Genomic DNA, 22,036 nt, shown 5'->3' with positions numbered 1-22,036 from the left:
AGCCGGGAAAGGGGTTTCTGAAACTAGGGTGTAACCATTAGACTGGGATCTTAAAGAGCATGGGAGATGAGACCTCTTTGCTGGGAAGGTGGTGAGTATCCGTGGGTACGTTGGTATATTCTGTGGAAGGCTGGGGGTGATAAGGAGGAATAAGCTAGAAGATTTTCCTTGAGGAACAAACTATTCATGTAGGGCAAAAAGAAAAGAGGCCCACACCATTCCGCTCACTGAAAAGCATTCCTAGGGAACCCAAGGGATCATGTGTACATGGCGTGTATCTGTACATACTCGGAAAAAACACACCAGTCTTCTTTCATGCTAAATTTTTATTCAATGTTATGCAACTGCATAAGTATAAATATTTGTTCAATATACAACAATTATGACATTCATGGGGGGTATTTCTCAGAGAAAATAAGACTGCAAACACTTTATTGCACAGATCCTAAAAACTGAAGCTGGTAAGTCTACGGCTGGGAGCACTACCAAGGGGCACGTCTTACAACCACACAGAGACTGACCAAAGAGGACACGGGAGAAATTCTACCAGCTGGTTGGGGGAGAGTTCACAACAACGAACAGGTATCACATGTAAGCAACCTTAAGTACTCCTTTACTTACCCAAAATGCAAAAACAAATTTGGCAAAATGATAATACACTGTACAAAACATAGATAAAAAATATCCTTTGTAAACAAGCAGCTAGCTGTGCTTTAAAGAAAACCGGACAGTTAAAAAGCAAAGGCTGTAAACCATGAACTACTACAGACCTGTCCTGATGTCTGAGTGGAGAATGATTGGGCGATTAGATCTGCCAACCAGATATGCATTGTGAGCTTGGAGATCTTTTTTTTTATTTTTTTTTGAGACCCATTTGAGTTCTTGTAAAAAAATATGTTTGTTCTACAGTTTTTTAATGTAGTGATGGAGGGATGGCTGGAACTGGGGGTGGGGAGACAGGGGTGGAGTGGAAACTCCCTTTTCCTTTCCTTTTTCCATCACCAACTGGCTTTGCAACCAAGGGCAACCCAAGCAGTTGGTGATGTGATGCCTTTGTTTCTGGAGTGCTTACAACCTCGCTAGGTGATTTACAATCCACAGGGCTGTGCTCACATAAACAATCCTATGGTGTACAGACACCAGGACACCCCCTGAGGGGTCTGGAGCTAGATTCATTAGTCATTTGTAATTTTTTTTTTCTCTTATAGAACAAAGTCTTGTTATGGATCCCAAGCATCTTATAAAAAATGTGTCCGCATTGTGTCTTAGTCAGCAAGTGCCATCTTACAATTCAAAACAAGCCGTTAAAAAAACAGAACCAAACCGAACCAAACCAAACCAAAAAAAAAAACCCCACCAAAAAACAAAACAAAGACCATCACAACAACAGAAACAACCCAGAAAAACCCTCAGAGCTAAAATGATCTGACAAGTTCTACATATTTCATGGTATACAAAATTTAAATAAGGCTTAGCAAAAGTAAAAACGATGCTCACATTCAAGCACCAAATAGCTCCAGTCTCTTTGTTACAAAATGATGCTCTTTATTAATACAGTAAATTTTTTTTTGCATACAAATAAAGAGATTGTGTTATGAAATGTACGGAGCTACTTGATGCGTCAGAGATGAATGTGAAACCCAGGAACTTGCTAAAAACAGCAAGCTTCATCTACAACATAAGGCCCCAGCTATGTATTAAAATGTATCTGATGTCCTGATTATTCTTTAATATATATGCTATGATGCCAAATCCACCCCCTCCTTTTCCTTGACAAAAGCAAATTTAAAATCTCTTCCAATGCCTAACGCATATCGCTCCACCTAAGGGCTAGCAGATTTGTGTGCAGCCAGTGATTTTTTTCCTGTTTCCTCAACGGCAGGGCTGGTACAGCACCTGCCATAAACATGTGCTTCTTGGACTCACAGCATAAAGGCCTGAGGGTAAGAGCTTGGAAAGGAGGGAAAGAAAGAAAGAAAGAAAGCTGACCTGCAGTGTGTTTATAGTCCCTGTGTGCCTTCCGGTGAAGACCAGACATATAACCCAGAGACAAGGACAATTGTCTTTTTGGCCACTTGGACCTGAGGGTCAAAATGTCCCCTATGAGAGCTGTGAAATAGATGCCCAGCTCCCCCTGTCCTGGCCACTCCTAGTGGAGGGGTCCAAATGCAGCAGCTCAGAAATACAGGTAGCCAGATTCAGTACGATCAGAAATTCTGGTTAAATATATACACACACACACAAAAACCCTCACCGTCTACTGTATTTAGGGCTTCCTTTCATCTTTAACTCTACTTCTACAAATGGAGCCTTGAAACGATTCTCAAACCACAGATCAAAACACAGGTGGATGTGTACACGTGCAGTTCCGGGTGGGTTTCTATTTTCACACCCCCCCAAGTCTGACCACTTTTGCTTTATTACTACATTATGGTTAAGTGGTAAAAACAAGTATGTTCAGTTTAGAAAAGCTTCGGTCACCAAAGTGGTCAGCGGCAAGGTACACACTCTACATCCCGAACCAAACACATTGCTAGGTTATGTACAGAGAGATTCTCTTCCTCACCCACACACCGCTGGGAAGGCGGGTTTTATACAAACACTATCTGGCAACAGTTTTACCGGTGACTACTGGGAAGGCATCTGGAAGAAAGTTCCCTTTTTTTTTTTTCTGTCGCTCCTCATCCTCGGTGAGCCTCCAGGCTCTGCTTGGAGGACATTCCCATACAGTGCTGGTTTGTAAGGTGACAAAGACCCAGTCACAGCTACGCTTGGGCTGGATCTCACAGCCCTGTCACCAGAGCTGCAGGTTAGGAGGCTTTTTTGTAAGGACCGCTCCGCAAGGTCTCCTTACCCCTTCTCTGCCGAACCACGAAGTCTTTCTCTGAGGAAAGAGGGAGGGAGCGATCTGCGCTTGGGGCTGGGGGTGCTCTGGTCACCTCCCTGCCCACATTCTGTTTCCTGACTGGGGGAGGCTGGGTAAGCTCTCTCCCTTTGGGTTCTCCTGTGGCAGCAGTTACTGACAGTGCCCTGTCTCGGTGGCCTGCTGGGCTGGGCACCAGTGGATCCTGCAAATGTGACTCCAGGGCAGAGTTGGAGAGGCGGAAGGTGGGCAGAGAGTCACTCTTTATCATTTGGTTTCGGCCATCTCCTCCAGACTGAAGCTTCTTATGGTCCCTGCTGCTGGGGGCTGTAAATTCTGAGGTCCCCCCTATAGCCTTGGCAGATGAGGGGCTGCTGCTGGCTGCGGTGACCTCTCGCACTCCAGGTTGGGCCTCAGGAAAGCTGGCTGAGTAACTCAGAGACTTTTCTGGGGGAGCAGCTGAGCGCAGAGAGCTCTGAACAGTGGCAGAGGGTGACCGTTTCATACCGCTGGGCTTGCCTGTTTCAGCCAGTGGCTTCTGGGGACCAGGCCCTTTCCCCTTGGACTCAGAGAAGCCCTTCCCCATGCCCATGGCTGGCCTCTCTGGGCCTTTGAGTCCAGACTCACCATGGTGGAGGGAAGGGCTGGCCTCCAGCTTGTAGCCCTCTGGAGCTGGAACATAAAGTGCTTCTGTGCATTTCTTTCCTTCTGCCTTCCTGTCCCCAGGGGTAGCCTGCTGACTTGGGCTTTTGTCTGTCTGTCTACACAGACTGGGGTAATCTTTCACAGTGGATGGTTTGGGATGCTTTGGAGACAGGCTTTGCTTTTCACCAGCAGTGACAAGCTTCTGGTCTGCTGCTTCGCTGAGGCCTGGATGTCCTTGTCTGGGTAGATGCTTCTCCTGCATCTCTGGGGGACTCCCTCCATTGGTGGTTTGCAGTTTGGCATCTAGAGGACTCCCTTCAGTGTGGAGCATGATACTGACTCTCCCTTCTCCCTGCACAAGTACATCACTTGCTTTGCCCTGAGTGGACAGGACAGCAGAACAGATGTCCAATGGGCCCTTGCCACCACCCTTGCCATCTCTGATGGAACCACCTAGGGGTTGAGTGACAGGCTCTTTGCCTTTTGCAGACCCAGCACTTGGCTTCTGTGAGGAGAGGGACCTGTCTTGATGCTTAGACTTTGAAGGGCTGGGGTCAGGGCCAGGCCGGGACTTATGGCTACTGCAGTCACTGTGCCCGGCACTGGTAGTAGTAGTGGCAATGGCAGTGGTGGTGGCTGTAGCAGATCGAGGAGTGTCCTGAAGGCTGGTGCTTGGTTCTGCAGCAGGAGTTTTGGCCCCCAGCTCTTTCTTTAAAGTGTGACTTGGAGAACTACCATGCTGCCAGGCTGCTGAGTTAGACAGCTCTTTGGTGGATGAGGGTTGTTGGGGGCCACTGCCTCCAGACCTTTGCGGGGCCTGTTCCTTCCTGTCTGGCTCTTTGGAAGCCTGTTTCTGCAAAGAGGCGGCAGCAGAGAGCTTTTCACGCTTCTCACCCTCAATTCCTGGCGGCTGAGGAGGGCACCGGATAGCAGGAACTTCCAGTTTGGGAACATCTGGTTTGGGTTCTGGGCCTTTTCTTGCCCGGCCTATCTCCTTTTCATACAGAAGTGAAGCTGAGTCCTCCCTGGCCAGGGACTTCACCTCGTCTTGGCTATCTTTGTGGTTTGCTTTTGTGCATGCCCATGCTTTCTCCGAAGTCTGGGTGGGCTTGTAGAAATCAGGGTGGGTTCTTCCCCCGGAAGGGAGGGGTTTGGAACTGTCACTGGCTTTACCAGTGTCTGCAGGGCACAGCTTCACACAAGGATCTCTGTGTCCATCATCCCTCATGGCAGATGACTCACTTTTCACCTTTGCGGATGGTTCCTTCAGACCTGGCTTCTCCTTTGAGGATGTCCCTTCTGGTGGGAGTGGGGCACGTGTGCATAGCCTGGGTAGGTCCACATTGTGTAGGGTCTGCCCTGGGCCAGCGAGGACCTTGGTGTCAGTGGAGCGGTCTTGGTGTGTTGTGGGACCACCCTCTTTCTGCTGGAGGTTGCTCTCTGTGACAGATGCTGTGCTCCTGGCAGAAGAATGAATGACCTTCCTCTCTTGCTTTGACTTTGGTTCTGGCCCAGGAGTTGTAAGAGAGTCCTGGAGAGCCCGGCTCGGGGGTAGGAACCGAGACTCCAGCAGGTAAGGTTTATTCACTTTTAAGTTGGCTGAGGAAGGCTCTCTCAGGCTGGTGGAGTCTCCTTTTTTCCCACTGCTACCGGGAAGAGCTGGTGGCACCGACAGTCCCACATTGATGCCTGGGCTGGGGCTCTGTGCAGGTTCTGGGGAAGGCAACTCTGTTTTGGAGGCATGAGGTCCAGACAGGAGAGCAATATCCAGTGTGCCCTCAATCGGCTTCAGGCATGAAACTGACCTGCCCTCTAGCTTATACTCAGAGGGGCTCTTCCTGACAGGGGACTCAGGAGCAGCTAAGCCTGGTTTTTCTCCTCCATTCTCTACCCGGCCAGCTAAGGCTTTGAGAGGAACAAAGGAAACACCACTCATCTGAGATGTGTGGGTACTGTTGATGTAGGCCCGGTTCTCAGAGGCTGGCAGGGTCTCTTGTTGCCCAGCCATGGGCCGTCCGGGGTTCCCTGGCAGGCATTCATGGGTGCTAGATGTTATCTTGGGTTTCAGGATGGCACAGTGGCTGTCATCTTTGTCATCCAATGACATTTTCTTTCTGAGGTAATCAATATTGGCCAGCTTGCTGTCTAGTTTCTCACTTCGAAGGAGCTCTTTGGCCTGAGAGACCTTCTCCGAGTAGTCAACCTTTACAGGAGCAGGCCTGTCAGAGATGGGGCACACACTATCATGGAGGATGCCAGAAGCAGAGGCCCGTTTAAAGTCACCTAGAGATTGGCTGTGGTCCCCTGGTGCCAGGCTGCAAGCTGCCCCATCTGAGGTTACCCCCTCGCTGGCCCTCACACTGGCCTGCTTGTGAAGAGTGTCCTTCAGCAGGCTGCTCACAGAAGGTGACTCTGCTGATGTGTTTTCAAAATGACCTGACCTTTCCATCCCCTTGGGGTATACTTTTTTCTCTCTCTCCTCTAGCCTGAAGAGGGCATAACTTTCTGAATCACCACCAAGGTTGTGAGGTTTCTGGTGGGATTCATATTTCTCCTCTGGTTTCTTTACTACAACCTTGGCCTTCAGCTTGTCCCGGTCCAGGTCATCCACAGACTCTTGTCTGCCCAGTTTCCGGGATACAGGGCGTTTCAGACAGCCTTGTTCCACCGGCCTGGCACGACTGAGGGATGGTGCATCACAAACATTCTCCTCCAGGCTCTGCAGTGTGACTTCCCGCTGACACTGTTCCCTCTGCACCTCCTCTTGTGTGACCTCCAAGCTATGCTTGCGGGAGCACAGGAGCTTCTTGTCACTGCCATAGGAGGGTGACAACTTTTCCTCCGACTGCACCCGTTTCAGCAGTGGGGAGCGGGGTGGCTCTGCACTCTTTGGCCTCACGATATGTCTGACAATTGTCGGGGGAGAGTGCATCTTGCTAGGAAAGGCCTGCGTGATCTTGGCATTGCCCAGTGAATGTCCCAGCAGTGGAGATGGTGAACGCTGAGGAGAGGTAGGTTGTGGAGTCGGAGAGGGTGTCCTGGCCAGCGGGGAGAGTGGGATGCTGCCAGCTGACTTCCGTCTTCCGGAGCGGTATCGCTGCCCACTGAGTTTAGGGGCCAGGCCATGGAGGGTGCTAGGCCGGATGTGCCCTGAACCTGCTGGAGAATTCGGGGCACTTGAACTTGGGGAGCTGCTCTGGGAGGAATTTGTACCTGTGGGTGGAAAACATGAGTCCGTGAGCAACCAGATGTCTTTCCATTTCTTCCTATACTTCCATCCCATCCTGGTCTGGGGAAGGTCAACTTCTGGTCCCAGAAGTTCAGGGAAGGCTTCTTACACAAGTTTCCCCACAGCCCTCTTAACCCACTCTATTCTGATGGATAGAATGATCCCCAATTGTGTCCTCTCTGTGAGTGCTGTCTGTCATGTGCCATTCAGCCTGCTTTCCTTCCCGATTTCTGCCTTGCCCGGTTCATACCTTCCTTTCTAGGACTGTCTAGGCTAGAAGATCTACTCACCTGATGGGAAATCTGGGGTAGAGCGATAGCTGGGTGTTGGAGATCGTGGGGACAAGCTGTGAGTTGGGGAACCTGGGAGGCTCTCTCCAGATGACAGGGATCGGTTTAAGCAGGAGAAACTTCGGCTGGTGTGGAGTAAAGGAGAAGGCTGCTTGGCTAGCTTCTTGAAGAGAGATCTCCTCCTGAGTGAAGACAGGAGCACATGGCTCAGAACCTCCTTAAAACAATCCTCATGAGAGCTAAGTCTTCAGCGCCACCCTGTCACCCGGTGACAAGACAGCCGACCTACTAAATGGCAGCATGCCACTTCTGTACAGACAATTTCTTAGGAAGCTGACAGAACGCATGAAGAATGGCTTAATTCTAAACAGCAAGAAACAGTAAGCAAGTTATAAAATATTAAAACTCTACTTCTTAGTACATTTATGCCTTGTATGTATTGATGTGACTTAATCAAAAGATAAGACTTTTCTCCCAATGACTACTGACTTGGGTATAGATTTACTTTATGGTAACAGGTGTGGGGCAGAGGCTTTTATTTGTAGAGGGCTGATTGCTGTGCTTGTCGTCCACTGTAAACTTTTAAATATGCCCCACACAATGTATGCTGTGTTTACATGGGAAGCACAGAGCAAGGTGAAGCCGAGTCCATTGTATCAGCGGGCAGCAGATACAGATGCACACTCAATGTTAAAAGAATTCATGATAAAAATAAAAAGCATGGGTGCCCAAGGCTTATCAGTGCTGTAGCTGCACTCAGTACTTTTACCACAGATGCCTAAGCCAGTCCCGGTAAGCTTACACAGATAGCTGTCATAATACTAAACACAAACTAAACTGAACACTTTCCTGGGTAACCTGAAGAAATCATGAAAATATAAAATGTCCCTTCAAGAAACCCAGAATGATCTAAGAACTTGTATAAAAGGGAAACAGATACACTGAGGACAAAATGACACAAGGAGCTGGAGAGATGGCTCCGCAGTGAAGGGCACTCATTGGCTGCTCTTTCTGAGGACCCAGGTTTGATTCCCAGCAACTACATGGTGCTACATCTCTAACCTCAGTTTCAGGGAACCTGCCACTTTCTTCTGGCCTCTGTAGGAACCAGACAAGCATATGCTACATCGACATACCTGCAGGCAGAACCCCATACACATAGAAAGAAGCCAGATGGCTCTGTAAGCCCTGAAGAAGTGCTCTGCTTTCTTCTCAGTCTGCAGAATGACTGCCTTCTATTCCCGTACCCGATTCTACTTCCGCTTCTGCAGTGTACATAACCCTCTATAACTCATATGTGTATGTGGTTATCTTAGATTTTTCAGGCCTGGGGCTTATCTGTTGTTATCCAACCATGAAAAATGAGAAACTGAGTCAGGAAGTGCAGGTCTGTAATCCTGGCACATTGAGGCTGGAGGATCTCAAGTTTAAGGCTTGTTGATGCTACAAAATTAATTTTAACAAAGCTACCGGGAGAATTTAAGCCCACCCTGGGAAACCGGGACTCCATCTCAAACCAAAACAATAGCAAAAAGTAAAAGGAAGACCAAAGACATTGCTCGGTGGTAGAGTACTTGCTTATGTGCAGGAGGCCCAGGCACAATGCCCAGTACTTAAACCAAATAAAAGAACCTCAACATCACCATAAAATTAGAATTAAACACATAAAATCACCTCTACCTTCTAATACCACACTCTGCCTGACCCCCACCAGTCTGAGTACTTAAGTGGCTCCTGCAGGGATCTCTTCCTCAAATGGGCTCTATATGTTTTCTTGCTTGGGAGTTAATAAAGGATTTTTATTAGATCACTTCTTTTATATTTCTCTCCAAACTCAGAATGAAGAGACTCAGGCTCCAGTGAACAAAGGATCCTGACGATGGTAGCTCAAAGGAGCCATGCCTAGACTGGAAAGAAACACGCTTTCCCAGAGCCAGGCTCACACATGCTTTAGTCTGTACATAGAACTTTCGGTGCTTCCCCGTCTGCCAATGTGTATCACCTCACTAGACTTCAGTCCCCCAGGGCCTTTTAATTCCAGGCTTATTTGAAAGGCTTAAATATGTTTTTTTTTTCGATATATTAAAAAACAGACAAGAAAAAAAAAAAGACTTCCTTAATCACACAGTGGACATTTTATTTTAAATGCAGATTTCATGTGGAAAATTTCCTGATGGCTAAGTGTGTCAAATCCAACTCTCCTGATACGATGTCTAAAGGCTTAAACAAATATAACAGCAACAATACCACAAAGAGGAACAAAATACAGAGGAGCTGCTGAGATGGCTCAGCAGGTAAAGGTATTTTCCATGGGAGTGTGACCACCTGAGGTCAGTCCCCTGAGCCTAAGGTTGAAAGAGAGAACTAGCTCCCAAAGCTATCCTCTGATCTCTGATGCACTGTGCCATGTGTGGACGTACACATAGACACACACACACACACACACACACACACACACACACACACACACTAAAACTAAAATTTAAGCCAGCAAAGGACTTTTCATGGTGCCCATACATGCTAAACAATTAACAGCAATCGATATACAGTGAGATCAATAACTCCTGTCTGCTATACATGCAATGCCATTGAACTTGAATGTCTCCTGTGAACTGTGGCATAGCATTTCTCATACGTGGTGAAACTTATCTTTCTCAGACATATTTGAGAAGGAATATATTTTACTCAACACAACCTTTCAAAGACGGCCGACCCAATTTACCTTTCTAGACTTTCCTTCTTCTTGGACTTCTTGCTTCGTCTCACCATCCGGCCCTTGTAACTGTTTCTCCTGGCTGGTCCCGTTTTGATTGATGTGTTTTCAAATGGGGTAGTGGTGATTGAAACCTTATTCCCACTCTAAAAAAAAAAAAAAAAAAAAAAAAAAAAAGTTGAGGTGGTGTTAAAAAGAAACGTTGTGAAGACGCAAGATCAGAATTAAGATTCAAAGACAAGTAAAAAGATGGGTTCATCATGTAAAGGCGCCTCCTGCTGCTAAATGATGCTGGACCCATGAGGTCCTGCCAATCCAAATGGGGGAGAAGATAATGTAACAAGTCTCTTTGGTGAGTGGGCTGTAGGTGGGAGTCCATATATTGGAGTCAAATCCAAGATCAGTAGGACTGCTTGCCCTACGCTGCTTCTCATGACTATACTCGCTCCCAGCAGGACCCCACCATCTCCTAGAGCTCAGCAGAGGAGTAAATGAGAGTTTGCAAAGCCTTTAGCATCAAGTGACACATGGAAAGGACTCTATAAATAACAGCTATCTTCATCCATATGTATTAAATATAAATGTGCCCGGGAGCTGTCTGGTCTTGCTTGATATATTTTCCTTCTTTCTCTGTTTCATGTTTTTCTTTGACCTAGAAATCATAGGGCGACAGAACCGAATGAGACTTTTATTTGTAATGATGTTAGAAGGTTCCTCTCTTATTGTCATAAAACCTGTCACCTTGCAGAGCTGGGGAGTTATGTGCCAGCCCACGGGGAAAGCTCTCTAACCAGGTCATGCACAGCGACATAATTCCTGGTGGGCTTCTGAGTCCTTTCACTTCACCTTGGCGGGGTGGGGTTACTTGGCAGGTCCTAGAAATGTAGGTGAATACAGCCAGGCCCAGGGGTGCCGGGTCAGGTGGGCAGAGACTGGTACCTACAATCTCTTCTTACATGTCATAACAGCCAGGGAATGAATACAGTCTTTCAAAGTCAGGTGGCTATGATAAACTTGAAATGAGAAGTAGCCCAAGAATAAGGGCTTTTTAAAACACCAGGATGATTTCCTAGACGCTAAGTTCTAAGCCATACTGAGCAATGGGAAGGTAACTGTTGTGGGAACAGAGACTGGGAAAGCAGATCTCTGCTTGGCTGATATCTACCTTCTTTCCCCTGATTGGGAAGTATCTCATGCTATTATAAGAAAAAAAATGGGAAGCATAAGTAAAAGAAAAAAAATCACTGAAATCTCCACTAAGCTACAACTGATGATATTTCAATCTGTTTCCTGCTGGGTTTTAATTGTTTCTGAGTAGGAAGTGTGAGGATCAGACTGAGGGCCTCAGTGCATGCTAAGCAACACCCTGGCATTAAATTACAAAGCTATATCATCCCTAGAGCATACTAGTCTTTCTTTGAGCATGTATAAATATATGCATATCTTATCAACAATTTTAATGTCATATCTGTGGCTCTCTATTTTCCATCTTATATGTCTGAAAACCTCTCACTGGAGATTCTCTAAGGTCATGCTTTGTCTTGGTTGCCTACCGGTGTCTACTCACTATTATTCATTTCTGAGTTTCAGTTCTCTGAGTTGATGGTTCATTAGTTATTTATGTTTCTTTAGGGCAGTGGTTCTCAACCTTTCCAAGGCTGTGACCCTTTGATACAGTGATGGTGACCCCCAAGCATAAAATTATTTCACTGCTACTTCAAAACTATAATTTTGCTACCCTTAGGGACACTAATGTAAACATCTGATATGCAGGATATCTAGTTGGCAAACCCCAGGGGGTTATGACCCACAGGTTGACCACCTTCAGGGAGCTCTTTGTTCATATTTTACCTCTGGCTTATTATTGAAAAGACACAGTGTTTTATTAGTGCCTTCATAGCTCTTCACATATCATTTTAGAAGTATAATCTCCCACCTAATAATAGATTTGCAAAAATATTGTAGGTAGACGGGGTCTGAATTCCAACAGAAAGATATGTCGTGTGTCTTCCATGTAGATGCATGTCGTGTGTCTTCCATGTAGATGCATGTCGTGTGTCTTCCATGTAGATGCATGTCGTGTGTCTTCCATGTAGATGCAGAACTTTAAAACGTTTACACTTACTTTAATGGGAGAGGTTGGTCTATTTTTCACCAAATGGAAAATTCAGTACTGAAGATTCTTAGAAGGAGATCTTCATAAATTGAACCCATGATGCTACAGTGACATTATAACCACCTGCCCGTGTCCCCTGTGATGGATGAAAGGGGCAACAAGGCAGCTGGGACTCATCCTTCATGGGTGTTCTTTTCCACTTTCCTATACTGAGTACACACATACCTCCATATGATCACTAGGGTTGACTTATCCCATGAGCCACCAGAGCCTGTATTCAAATGCATCTCAACACTGCCCCCCCCCATTTTTTTTTAAAAGCACAGTCAAACACTGTAGATCAGGCTGGCCTAGAACTCACAAGGTAGCCCCACATTGGCCTCAAATTTGTGTCAGTCCTTCCTTGTCAGCCACTGGAGGGCTAGAATGATGGTTATGTCCCATCACACCTGGCTCAGACTTTCATATCTTTGTAGGAGGCTAACGATGCCACCTGGTGTTTTAAAAATACAATTTAGTTTTAAAGCCATTTCCATGTATAGTCTTTATTCTTATAATCAGATCCGAGGGTTGGGTCACTACTGAGGTGAGAAAGGACTGTCATTGTCAGATAATGATAACAGTTTCAAGGACCCTGAGATTCTTGTTCTCAGAGAACAAGATGGAAAATGGAACCATCAAAGCCTAGCTACTCTGTCCTTCATCCCCCCAGTGCTCCTCCTTCCTAACTTGATCCACATGAGCATCAGTTGCCTGGTCCTCTCTCTCTCTCTAGTGTTTGGCTTGTGTTCATCCCAGTGGTGGTCCGCAAACCATCACCGGCCATGTGGAACATGCTCAGAGAATTAGATCACTGAGAAATGAAGGAGGCATACGCATGATAAAATTGTGTAAGACAAATAGAGTACAATTATGAGTGTTTCTCATTAGAAAATAGAGAGAAGCAGGGCCCGCTGACTCAGCACATCGTGAGGCTCTGAATAAATGCCTCCTTCAACAAAAACTAAACCTACTTTATGTTACTACCTATGACTTTTCAAAAAGAAATTTGTCAGAATGATATACATACACCAAAGACAGCTCCTGTAATAGAAATGTACAAGATGCATCATGCAAATATTAATCAGAAACATCAATAGAAACAGTAAATTAAAAACTATTGGGTGCTATTTGCAAAGCCTGCCACCTAGTGGATCCACCTAGCTACAGCAAGAGCTACAAGGAACCTGAGGCATGGGAGAACTCAGAGAAATTCTGTGATACCTGTTTGAAAAACAACAGCAACCACAACAGAACCAGGGAAGCAGACTACTAGATGTCTGGTTAATTCACTTTTACTTGCAAGTCTTTCCATGATTAGTGCACAGTGGGAGGGAAGGAATTTTAAGTGGGCTGAACTGAGTACCTTCAAGGTCTCAGTCTGGGTTCGTCAGTTTATTATTTGGCCTTAGGAAACTAAGGACCACTGTTTCTGTCTGATCTTCTTTGTAAAGCTCAGTTGGGGTAGGATATCTTTCTTCTGGCATCCCTTGTGATGTGGCCTGACTCTCATCCTCCACCCTAGCTCCAGCCTGCTTGCACACTTTACTCCAACATGAACCAAGGCTTCAACCTACCAGGCTCACTGTGTACGTCACAACACCTGAGACCCGCCTCACATTTGCACTTCTATTCATGTTGCTGGAGCTATCCAAATCTACTTTGCCATGTACTAACTCTCCAACTGTCTTTTAAGGCCTGCACAGGTTAACCCCCTGTTCTCTGGAGATTTTTTGGTGCATGCTGGTAGTCTTTCCTTCTTTGGAACTTCTGTCATGTTTACAGTCTGTTTCTTATGTTTAGCACTTTGATTATAGCCTGGTGTTGCTAGGCCTGCTGTGAGCATTAGACTAGAGGTACTGGTAATTAGATGCATGTGTTGAAGGAGTGTGTGGTAGGCATTGAAAGCACAGCCTCTGACTCACACTGGGTTGAAATCATCCTCCTAGCAGATGGTTGTGGCTGCTTTACTCATGTCACTCTACTTTGGTTTGTGTGTCTGGAAAATGGGGGCACTTCTATTTATAGCATCTGCCTCAGAGAAGAACTGGGGGTCACATGAATTTGTGCAAAACCCAGCAGAGCCTGGTGGGTGCCAAGTACTCTTGCTTCATTAGCTATATATGTGTATGAGTGTTGTGTAGGATTTGTGTGTGTGTGTGTGTCTATGTGCAAGCATGTGAGGTCAGAAGACATCCTTAGCTGGCTGTTCTCTGGTGCTGTCTACCTTCTTTCCTGATACATGATATGGAACTCACCAAGTAGGCTAACCTGGCTGGCCAGCAAAGCCAGAGACACTCCTGTCTCTGCTTTTAGGTGTCTGCACCCATATGAGTAGAGTAGTGGCTCTCATTCTGTGGGCCACATTATCACATATCTGCAAATTTCACATTATCAGATATCTGCAAATCAGATATTTACATTAGGATTCATAACAGTAGCAAAATTACTGTTATGGAGTAGCAATGAAATACTTTTATGTGGGGGCCACCACCACATGAGGAACTGTAATAAAGGGTCACAGCATTAGGAAGGCTGAGGACCATTGTTCTAGAGGATCAAACTCAAGTCCCCATGCTTGCAAGGCAAGTACTTTACCAAGTGAATTTTAACCTCAGCTCCTCATTAGGTATTGTGTTTTAGATGACTCTTGCTGTATTTAGCCCAAAACTCTGGAAATACAAGGAAATATGGAAGGATGACAGTCATACCACTTGATTGTCCCTACCCCATAATTGAGAAGCTCCCAGAGTTCTTGAAGTTCCTCAACCAAGTGCTGGTGAGGCCTAGAGTTTCTGTTAAGCACCAAGAATTTAAACAAAGCAATAAGGCTGAGTGGAAAGTTTCCTAATTGCAGGGGTTAAGCCTGGCATGTTATTTGAGCAAGGGCTGAAAATTGGGACATTACAGTCTCCATCCGTGATGGAAGAGTAAAAGGAAGACCATGAAGTTCTTTTGAAAGACTGATGCTGTCCCATGATCAAACTCTCCTGGAAGGGAAGGTATGAGAGAGCTGACCATCCACTCATCCCAGGAGTCTGTCTACACTGCTGACTGCTGTTGGACCCACCTCCCTGTACTTGTGAGTAGAAGCTTCCACAGCAGGTCTACTTCAATGCTGTAAGGAAAAATGAGACTAAACATGCAGCAATGGGATGTAGAAAGTGTTCTCGGTGTTCTCAACCCACAAGATAGATGTATGGAGTTCGTGTGCTTCTACACATGGACACACAGCCCCACTAGTGATCTTACCACTGTTTCCTAAGGATGCCATAAGATGCTGTAAATACTAAGCAAGTATGAAAGACCATGGGAATGACAGGCAGGAATACTGAACAGAGCTGCCACCCCAATGTGAAGCCAGACATGGCGTGTAGAAGCCCACTGCCAACGCTGGCCACGTTATACTCTTTGTTCAAGAATTGCTGCTTAAGTTTGGAAGAAAGCTGCATGATTACACAGGTCACCAGGGCGATAATTAAACCCCTTGCATTTTCTTTGTCTTGTTACACTAGTTACTGTTCTTGAGTGCTTCCTTTATGAACCAGAGGCAGGATCTATGCCTTAAATGGAAGCCAGAGGATTCTACAGCTTCCAGAAGGTGCCACAGCATGGTCCACCCTATCATGCTTGCACCCTTTCAATGGCCCACAGTGACTGTACCCTGTGATGAAGCTGTAGGTTGTAGGAGGTGATCACAGTCACAAGGTGAGGTAAAAGTTCACACAGAAGGCCAGCTGCTTCTCTAAGACATTTCCAAAAACCTTTCTAGGGGGAGGAGAACTACATACACAGTCTCACAGAAGCAAGAAGAGAGGTTTAGAAATCCAGAATCATGTTAAGATACAACATAAATTTAGCTTATTTTTTTTCTCTTTCCATAAACATCTGTATGTTATGAAATAAATACAGGCTGTGGCAGGAGCTATTTTGCATATAAAACACTACTATTATGAAGAGTACAATATATATATTATATAAAAATACATAAGTATGTATATTTCTATGTTGATATATACATGTATATATAATATGGTATATATTATATACATATGTATGTATAATTAACTAGCACAGATATAAATATATATATACATATATACATATATATGTATATAAGTTATTTATTTATATCTGTGCTAGTTAGTTAAAATTTTTAATCAATTTGACAAAAACTAGGGTAATTTAGGAAGAGAAACCCTACATTGAGAAAATGCCCCTCATCTGACTGTCCTGTGGGAGGTGTTCTTGAGTTTTCATTGATGTAGGAGGGCAGAGCCTAGTGGTGACAGTACCACCCACAGGGAGATGGTCTTGGGGCATATGGGAACAAAGACTGAGGAAGCAGTGTTCCTCCATGGCCTCAGTTTCAGTCCCTGCTTCCAGGCTCTTGCCCTTACATCTCCTCATGATGGACTGACTATAAGTTTTAAGACAAAAATAGAACCTTTCATCTCCAAGTAGCTTCTGACCACAGTCTTTATCATGGCAGTAGGAAGCAAACTAAGGCAATTAGCATTTATAACTTATAGTTCCTTTAGCTTGCCAGGCGGTGGTGGCACATGCCTTTAATCTCAACTCTCTGGGAGGCAGAGGCAGGGGCCTCTTGAGTTTGAGGCCAGCCTGATCTATAGGGTGAGTTCTAGGACAGCCAAGGTTACACAGAAAAACAAACAAACAAAACAAACAAAAATTTGCTTGAGAAATATCATTGATCTAAGGCATCAGTAGGATGGCTGGCCACTGAGAGAATTATTCTCCAGCTCCAAAGGTTACACACAGTGAGCCAGGGACTTTGGAGATCGTGACTTTCTTTGTCCGCTGTTCTCAACAGTCCCCACAAAACTGAAAGACACAGGAGACAAACTCTCCACAGTCATTTGAGGCTCTCATCCATCACAGACTGTGGGTGAAGTGGCAATTGAGACTTGGAAACCTGTGTTCCTTCTTGATGTCTGTCCTAGGTAGTCTAAGACAGTTGCAGGAGACTTTCATAGCCCAGGAATCTCAAAACTCAGCAGTTCCTAGCCTCCCATCTCTGGGATGCTTAACTGGGAGTGTTATCCCTCCCTAGTTAGGTAGAACTCACAAAGGAAGGGTTGCTGTGTAGAACTAAGTTCTCAAACCTGATGTCACTGTGTGATCTGTCTTCCTGTTGTCACATTGGGATATAAAGGAGAATGCTGTGATTCATTTTAACTCTATAAACTCGCTGAGCCCTACATTGAAGGCCAATTTTTAATTAATATGAGTTAATGAGGAGGAATAACTTTCTATCCACTAGCTCTCCCTGGACCTTTGGAATGCAGTGACTACTGATTTTGGACCCTTAGACCCTAAGCCCTTTGAAAATTGGTCCTTGGATGGAATTACGAGGGGTAGGGGAGGGAGGGAAGTCAGGCATTTAAATGCACCTGTATTTGAAAGACTTGTACACCCAGTTTTCTGCCAGTGCCTTCAAATTCCTTCTTTTAAGTTCCACGTCACTGTCACTCCCCTGGCATGCCTCTCCCTACTTAGAATGTTCTCTCTAGAAGCACAATGTTCCTTCTCTGCTTCAGCCTGGGATAATTAAGTTGTTTTTTTCTCATATACATGTCCTGTACTCTCCGAGAGCAAAGAACATCCCTTAGTCTCTGTATCAACAATATTTATGATGTCTCAAATGTTATTTAATCCATGCATAGGAGCTTACAGTTGTACACATCTATCCTGTGTCTCCCTAATGAGGTTTGTTGTTGTTGCTGCTGCTCAAATCTCTCTAGCTGGTCATGAAATAAGAGGTTATCCAAAAATTGTGTGAGGACAGACTGTGATTCTCATCCCAGATAAAGCAGGCTTTTTCCTAAGAAAAATTTAAAATCCAATTTAAGTTCAGCTATCTTTGTATCTTCGACTTTACATTCTGGGGTTAGCACGAGGCAAATCAAGAATCACAAAGGCTTGCCCGAGAGGATAAATGTGCACCGCTTTCCATTTATATCCGTGCTCTCTGGGATCGGGTGCCACAGGCTCTATCTGATGCTCCTTTTAAGTAGGAAATGATCCCCCATGGAAACTTAACTTAGGCATATGAAGGAGAGGGAGGGGCAGGAGCCCTGAAACTGCTCGGACCATTCTTCCACTAATCATTTAGGGCAAATGTAAATACATCTAAAGTTCCATCTTTCAAAGGAGTGCCAATTCCTAGAACCTTTACACCTGCCTTCACAGTTACACAGTACTTTGTCTCCTCCTATACTAGAATAACATCTACTGATGTTCACCCTTAGGACTGGTAAGTCCCAAATGGAATCTACTACATGAGGCATATGAAAAAAGAGAGTTCTTGTTCTGTAGGATGGTCGTGAGAAGCAGAAGTAGGTAGTTAGAGTGTAGGTTCAAGGACACCTTCTCACAGCATGAAACCAGAGAGGTCATAATAGCTTTGCTTTCCGTCAGGCTTCTGACCACCCCATTCTTTCCAGTGGTGGGCCTGACTATGGAGCCAGGCATGCCACGGAGAAGCTGATCTCATAGTGCTGACTCCTTGGCATTACTGCTCCCTCTGCATGGCCAGGACATAGGAAGACAGTACCTTCAGCAGGAGCTCGATAACTTCCGTGTGGACGAGTCCATGAACCGGCTCTCCATTGATGTGTGTGATCAGATCCCCAGCCTTCAGTCCTGCCTGGTATGCAGGACTTCCTTCTTCTACGTTCTGCAGTCCAAGAGGAGAGTACAAATTCATAAACCAATAAATTACAACCTTGACGCCTATTGTTTCTTCTGTCAGGATACCTGGAGTCACTTTAGGAATAATCCTAAGCTCCTAATACGGACTCAAAAAAGCATGGCTCCTTTTCTGATATTGTTCTAAAATAGGAGAATTTCCATGTTTCCTTAAATAAAAAAAAATCTCAAGTCAGCGAGAATGTAATTTTTGAAAAGCAAGAAAAAAAACTGCAAAGGATGGGGACCAGAGAGCTGGCGCCAGAGTTCTCTTACAGAGGATCTGAACTCAATTCCCAGAACCCATGCTAGGTCGTTCACAATTGTCCCTTCACTTCAGCTCTGGGTTAAATAGCACCTCTGGCCTATTGTACTCAGACATACACATAACTGTTATATATTAAAGGACAATATAGGGATACAAAGAGGGTGGTCTTTATGTTCACTAGATTGGTACAAAAGAATGGGCGAGCAATTACGTAGCCTGGGCAGAGTTAGGAAAAATGACTAGTGTGGGTTATACCCAATTCAACCACAGAAATAGAGACAGGGATATTAAAAGAGAAATAAAATGGGTCCCAAGTGCCACAGAAACAGAAAACACATCAGGATCAAACTATGCTTCAGTCAGCAGGCATGCACTCCAGGCTGCTTGGGAACTTAAGCTGACAAGAAGGATGCTGTTCTCACCCAGACGATATGGTGTACCGTGTAGATGTCACTGTCCCCCACGTACACGCGGATGGCTCGGATAGTAAATCCATAGTTTTTTCCTGAACTGTGGATCACGATGGGCTGATGGGGACTGGCAGATGCTGCAGAAGAATCTCGGCTGGGAGAGGAATCCCTCGAAGAAGAAGGGTCTGAAGACAGGGAGTGTGGGGACATTGGACTTCCCAATGGAGATACAGCAAACATATCTGCAACAAAGAAGCCAGCATCAAAGTGGATCTGGGCCACAGCCACTATTCCCATGGGGAGCCCCACCAGAACCAGGAAAACAAAGAATGGTCATAAACAAGTCCCTTGGTTTCTAACAGCAAAATGAGAACTAATGCAGAAAATGCTTTTATTGGTAACTGGTATGGATGCGAAACTCAAGCCTGACGAGGGGATATCAGAAGTGTTTCAGGTTTAACTAATGTTTCAATCAATACTCTATAATTAAGAACTTTTAGCTTTGCTACACAAAGATGTTTCTGGTTATGATGTTATAATGTCTTTAAGTTATTTCAGTGAAATAAGTAGTTTATAGATGCATGTGTTTATAGTGTATCTTTCGAAGAGTAGACTAAGTATATAATGAGAAATACTCTTCTTCAATTTAACATGACTCTTGGGCTGGAGAGATGGCTCAGTGGTTAAGAGCACTGACTGCACTTCCAGAGGTCCTGAGTTCAAATCCCAGCAACCACATGGTGGCTCACAACCATCTATAATGAGACCTGATGCCCTCTTCTGGTGTGTCTGAAGACAGCTACAGTGTATTCATATATAATAAATAAATAAATCTTTATAAAAAAAAAAAAACATGACTCTTAAACAATTTAACATGACTCTCCAATCACACAAGGCCAGGGAAACAATGACCAAATACCAGCTGCTTTGTAACATTACTGAGCTAGAACATATTAACTATTTCAATTGAGAAACTTAACTATGAAAGAAGGACTATGGTTACAGTTGTTCCTCTTCACACAGTAGCTTCAAAGAACAATGTTTCTTTAAGGGTAAGGAAGGTCAGATACATGTGTTAAGAGCAAATCAGCTCACATCCCCAAATACCATTCTCTACTCTGTTGCAAAAGCAAACATTTGTATTCCCCAGTGCTTCAAAGCTGAAACCTAACCACCAAGGTAACAATATTCAGAGAAGTATTTGGAAAATAATTAGACTATGAGGGTTCTGCCTCTGGTGATAGGGTTACTGTGTTTCTGGAACCTTTAAGATATGCTGTCTATGTGAAACAAGACATTGTATCTGCTAAGGCCTTTATTATGGGTATCTCAGCCAAGAACAACAGATCTACTGTTTATAACTTATCTGCGTGTTACATTATAGTAGACAGAGCCAAATCATGAAGTAAGTGTGTGTGTGTGTGTGTGTGTGTGTGTGTTCCAAGGAACAAGGCAACAAGGTGCCTGGTAATACTGGAGACTCACAAGGGCATAGCAAGACCCAATGTGGTCACTGGAAGGTAAACGAATCTATACTACCTATGTTCTAGGTCTTCTGTTGCCCAAACAAGAGGAAAGCTAAGTGTATCACTGTAAGTGTTCTTTTACTTTGACTCCATGTGCCACACTGACTTACTTTTCTGTCTAATCCAAAGATCAGGTAAAAAAGAGATGAGGACCTTCATGACATGTGAATGGAAGACAGGACAGATGCTTAAAATTCAAACTGTGGGAAGGATAGGATTCCTGTTCTTAACCACTCAGTGGGTCTCCCTTTCTTCTACAAATGGTGTAACTCTCCCTTTTTTCCACAATGCAGGCTACTTTACCTGCTTGTACAGATGGACTAGCCCACACTGAACTGATACACATGGGTACTGGGGGCACCTTTGAAGCATGCATGACCATGCAGACAACAAAGATAGGAAGTGTATGCTTTATGGAACTCAATGGGATGTTTCCTAGCAAAGGAATTTACATACTGCCGTATAAGTTTTTTATTTTGCACAAATAAAATTATAAAAATTAGGTAATCTCTTTGATATGTTATAAATTTGAATTCTTCCCAGTACATGTCATCTATAAATATTCAATTTCCGGTCCTGCCCCCACCTCTGAATGATATCGTGACCACCAGTGTATATATTTCATCTCTGCCAGGGGAATTACTCCAGACTTGTTGATCAGTAGATGCAAACTAAGTTGTAGGAAAACACAGTAATCCAACAAAAGCATAATTAAGTCTGCATTTTCCAAAAACAGGACAGAGATTAGCAAAGAAAGCGAAGCTCAGTCCACAAGATTTGGAAAACATCTCATTTCACTACCTCCTGTGAAGAAAGTCTCTGCCATCTCCAGAAATGTAAAGCTTACATTCTGTGTGTGTTTCCTCATTAATTAGATGAAGTAAAGCATACCTAGCCTTCCAACACATGGCTATAAACAGCTCTGTAAAGTACATACACAGTACGCGGTCTACAGAAGAATTATCCCAGGGAGGGAAATTCATTGTTTAGCTCGTGGGGAGAAAAGGCTTCAAGAAAACAAATGAAACCCGCCTTCATGGGAAAGAAACATCAAGAGCCTCCTTCTCCAGATACAGAATGTAAACTGAGACGGAGATGCACATGCTCTCTGGCTACCCCAGAGGTCCTGGAGGGGAAATTCACAGGTGTGTAGGCAGCAGCTCTTGAGGGCTGTCCTGGGATCCCACTGGTGATTGCATCATGCAGTTTTGCATTTCAATCAGCAT

At 44.7% G+C, this 22,036-nt stretch overlaps 1 protein-coding gene across 2 annotated transcripts in view; it reads right to left on the bottom strand.

Moving 5' to 3' along the window:
- Positions 1–308: 308 nt before the first annotated feature.
- Positions 309–22,036, bottom strand: part of LOC114634821 (microtubule-associated serine/threonine-protein kinase 4) — a 166,609-nt gene continuing 144,881 nt past the window's right edge. For both annotated transcript variants that reach the window (XM_028783425.1, XM_028783428.1), the window contains 5 exons: positions 19,297–19,526; positions 18,473–18,595; positions 9,750–9,886; positions 7,028–7,209; positions 309–6,721 (listed from right to left, as the gene is read on the bottom strand). In XM_028783425.1, coding sequence (XP_028639258.1) covers positions 2,811–6,721; positions 7,028–7,209; positions 9,750–9,886; positions 18,473–18,595; positions 19,297–19,526 — 4,583 coding nt within the window. In that variant the 3' untranslated portion in view covers positions 309–2,810. The remainder of the gene's footprint in view (positions 6,722–7,027; positions 7,210–9,749; positions 9,887–18,472; positions 18,596–19,296; positions 19,527–22,036) is intronic.

Source organism: Grammomys surdaster, unplaced genomic scaffold, assembly GCF_004785775.1.
Source record: "Grammomys surdaster isolate TR1022 unplaced genomic scaffold, NIH_TR_1.0 99, whole genome shotgun sequence".
Classification (NCBI taxonomy): Eukaryota; Metazoa; Chordata; class Mammalia; order Rodentia; family Muridae; genus Grammomys; species Grammomys surdaster.
The sequence above is the reverse complement of the archived record's forward strand: the minus strand, read 5'-3'. Positions and strand labels throughout refer to the sequence as shown.